This window comes from Microtus ochrogaster, unplaced genomic scaffold (assembly GCF_000317375.1).
Source record: "Microtus ochrogaster isolate Prairie Vole_2 unplaced genomic scaffold, MicOch1.0 UNK16, whole genome shotgun sequence".
NCBI lineage: Eukaryota > Metazoa > Chordata > Mammalia > Rodentia > Cricetidae > Microtus > Microtus ochrogaster.
In genome coordinates this window covers 5,902,052-5,905,766 of record NW_004949114.1, presented here as the reverse complement: position 1 = coordinate 5,905,766, position 3,715 = coordinate 5,902,052, and the positions used below count along the sequence as shown (strand labels likewise).

The 3,715-nt window shown below is 37.6% G+C and overlaps 1 protein-coding gene across 1 annotated transcript in view; it reads right to left on the bottom strand.

The window, feature by feature from the left end:
- The window catches only part of Flg (filaggrin), a 37,644-nt gene that overhangs the window by 14,257 nt on the left and 19,672 nt on the right, over positions 1-3,715 (bottom strand). The window contains exon 3 of the mRNA XM_013353744.2: positions 3,355-3,542. Within this exon, the coding sequence (XP_013209198.2) occupies positions 3,355-3,542 (188 nt within the window). The remainder of the gene's footprint in view (positions 1-3,354; positions 3,543-3,715) is intronic.

Sequence of the window (3,715 nt, the reverse complement as noted above, 5' to 3'; positions counted from 1 at the left end):
GGGAGGAGGGGGAGGGAAATGGGAGGCTGGGAGGAGGCGGAAACTTTTTTTCCCTTTTCTCAATAAAAAAAATTAAAAAAAAAAACCTAAGAGGGCTTAAAAGTGAATTCTAGAAAAAAAAATACAGAGTTTAAAACAACTTCTTGCTATTTGCTGGCTGCTTGCCACAGCTCCTAGAGAGATTTTCCTGATTCATCCATAGCAGTACAAAAGCTGCAGCAGTTTTGAAATCCCGGCTTTCTGGGCTATGCTGCCAGTGCAACCTTTGGCTCCTTCAGGAGACCAAGCACTTGGATGGGGGTTGTGAGCATCGTGCTGCAAGTGGCTTGCTTGGTAGCAACTTGGACCAGATGTGTGCCTGGAAGTTGGTCACTGTGCACAGTTCAGAGATGCAAACAGCTCTGCCATGCTGGACTATGCAGAGCTAACAGGAACTATCGTATTTACCATAATAACGGTGCAACTTAAGTTTCAGACTGGGCAGGCAAACAGGTTACCATAATACCCCTACTAATGGCACAACTTAAGGTTTTAAGATGCACTTAGCATTTTAAGAAGTGCTCCTGGACCGTAAATAATTACACATACACAATAGGACAGATTCAAATATAAAAGTCCTCTAAATGGGTCACAGTGTTGGATAAATGTACATATGCTTGGGAGAGAGAAGAAAAAGAATATAAAGAGTCATAAAATAAAGTTAATGCTTTTTTTTTTTAAAAAAAGGTAATGTCTTTAAAGGGACATAGTACAGATAATCATAGATTAAAGGGAGTAAAAAAAATAAGCCATGTAAAAATGGAAAATTCACAGAGAGTCTGGATTATGTATATTATTGTGTTTTCTTTGAGTTTTTTCACTGTAAGGAGCTAAGTTCAGAGAGACATTTCATTGTATGGGCTGCTAAGCTAAAGCAGCATGTATATTATAAAGGTATCATGACTTCCAAATTTGGATCTAAGAACATGGTGCTTTGGAAAAGAGTTTCTTCTTTTGTTTTCACAGATGATGAGAACCTGTTGGTTGCCTCCAGGAAAATATGGTTTCATGAACCAAGGCCTCCTGAAAGGTTGTCATCAACACCCTCAAAAACTTACTTCACTCAACTGCTGACTGAGATGAACCTAGTACACAGGATACACCATGAAAGACCTTATTAACAGTGCCCCCATAGAGCATGAAGCAGTTTGGAGAGAAAAAACAGCCCATTATCCCAAATATTGTTTAGAAATGTTCGTTTACATTTAATGGGGGATATGATATAGATATGAATAATTTGCATTGGTATGAATCTTGGTCTATTGATACAAATTTAAGGTCAATTTTGTTATATGTATATGTATTTCTTCTCTTTATTAAGGTGTCATATTTGTGTAGCTCATTTAAAATTGTAATGTATAATTAAAAATATAGGTCAATGGATAATCATGTATAATAGTCAAGCTTGTAGTCATGTTAGTAAGACTTTCTAGATGTGCATAGATATATTTCAGTTAGATAGGTATTCTTCAAGTCTTTCAGAGACATTCAGAGTATGCCATTTAAATGTTTTAATAACTTAGGACTTTTCATGACAATGAGACACATCTGCTCCTGGCAGCATCAGCTACTTCAAGAGGAAGATGGGCATTGAAGAGGCTTCTTATGGAGTTTGCTAGCTATTTGGGCACGAAACTGCTCTTGCCTGGACTGCTTCACTGGACATGCAGTTCCCATAGAGAGAGGAGTGCTGAACTTGCCTAAAGGTGAGATGTTCCTTTAGGGTTCGTGCTTCATGAAAGTGTCTGTGAGACAATCTGTAGGACATGGAAGAGCATAACTAAAAACTGCCAATATAGGCAGAACTGTCTTTGAAATTTCCTGCTTCATGGAAAAGTCTTCTGGATACTGTGGGCCTGAAGGCTGAAGATGGATGCCCCAATGGTATAGAAGAATTTTGGGTAACTGTCCATGGAGCAAGATGTCTCTGTCATTTCTAGATTTTGGAAGTTGCTTACAAAGCACTTTCTGTTTACTTAGGTAATATTATATGCTTCTGGAGTCTTTGATGGAGTTGAAGAATTTATAGTTATAATTCTCCCTAGTTATGATAAAAGATAAAGTAAATATAAGTATTACAACTGTATTTCTTATTTGATACCTGTTTTGTTATATGTAATTTTACTATGTTAAAGTTAAAGCCTTCCTTTTTATTTAAACAGAAAAGAGGAAATGTTGTAGGAGGTTCTCCTGTTCATGTGTTGCTTTCATTGGTTAACAAATAAAGAAACTGCTTTGGGCCTGATAGGGCAGAACTTAGGTAGGCGAAGACAGAATTAAATGCTGGGAATAAGGGCAGAGTGAGATAACTCATGGATCTTTTGCCTGAGAAGGACTCTGGTTAGAATCTCCAGTAAGCCACAGCCATGTGGGATATACAAGATTAATGGAGATGGGTTAAACTAATATGCAAGAGTTAGCCAATAAGAAACTAGTGCTAATGGGCCAAGCAGTGTTTTAATGAATACAGTTTCTGTGTGGTTATTTTGAGTGTAAGAGAGCTGGGAGGACAGGAAAAACAAGAGACCCTCTTTTTGTAACATAGCCTTAGCTGCCCTCTATAGGAACTCACTCTATAGCCCAGAGGCCTCTAAATCACAGAGATCTGCCTTCCTCTGCCTCCCAAGTGCTGGATTAAAGTTGTGTGCCACTAGGTGCACCACCACTGTCAGCAGGCTTTCTTTCCAACTAGGACTCCAGCAATGCATGGAATAAAACCAAAAGTTAACAAAGAGGATCTCAAAAAACAGTAAAAGTTTTTATACGGCAAATAAGAATGTCAACCAAGTGAAAAGGTGATCCACAGAACAGGAGAAAATCTTTGGCAGTTATCATCTGATAGTGGATTACTATCTAGAATGTATAACTGAAACTAAACATCAAGAAAACTAACAGCCTGATTTTTAAAATGGGCCATTGAACTAATTGGAGACTTAAGAAATAAAAATGGTTAGGAAATTTATTTTATATGCTCAACATCTTAGTTATGAAAGAAATGCAAGTTAAAATTAAGATTTTATCTCTACCCAATCAGAATGCCCAACATCAAGAATACAAACAAACAAGCAAGCAAATGCTAGTCTACAGGTAAGAAAACAAGAGCCCCTGCTTGGAGCTGTAAGCTAGTGCAGTTACTTTGGAAATCAATAGAAAACTATGGAGTTTTCTCAAGGGAGGAAAAAACCCCTAGAATTTCTCTTTAAGGTCTTGGCTCCAAGATAACAAGAAAATAAAAAAAAAAAAATATGAAACAACAGTCATGCCAAAAGGGGCTGCAACCATGTGCAGCTAATTTGCTGCATGAATTGCACCCACTGTGTGACCAAGGACAATGCTATTAAGAAATTCATCCTTTGGAACATTGTAGGGGCTGCTGTTGTCAGACACATATCCGAAGCAAGGGTCTTTGACACTTTTGTGCTTCCCAAACACCCTGTCAAGCTGCATTACTGTGTGAATTGTGCTAGTCATAGCAAGGTAGTCAGGAATAGATCTCATGAAGCCTGAAAGGATCAAACACCCCAAGCATGATTTAGACCTGCTAGTGCTGCACCACGACCTCTACCAAAGCCTGTGTAAAGAGGCAATTTCATAAAGACAGAATAACAAATCTTGGAAAAATAAAATGAGACTTATACTTTATTTATTTATTTATTTATTTATTTATTTATTTATT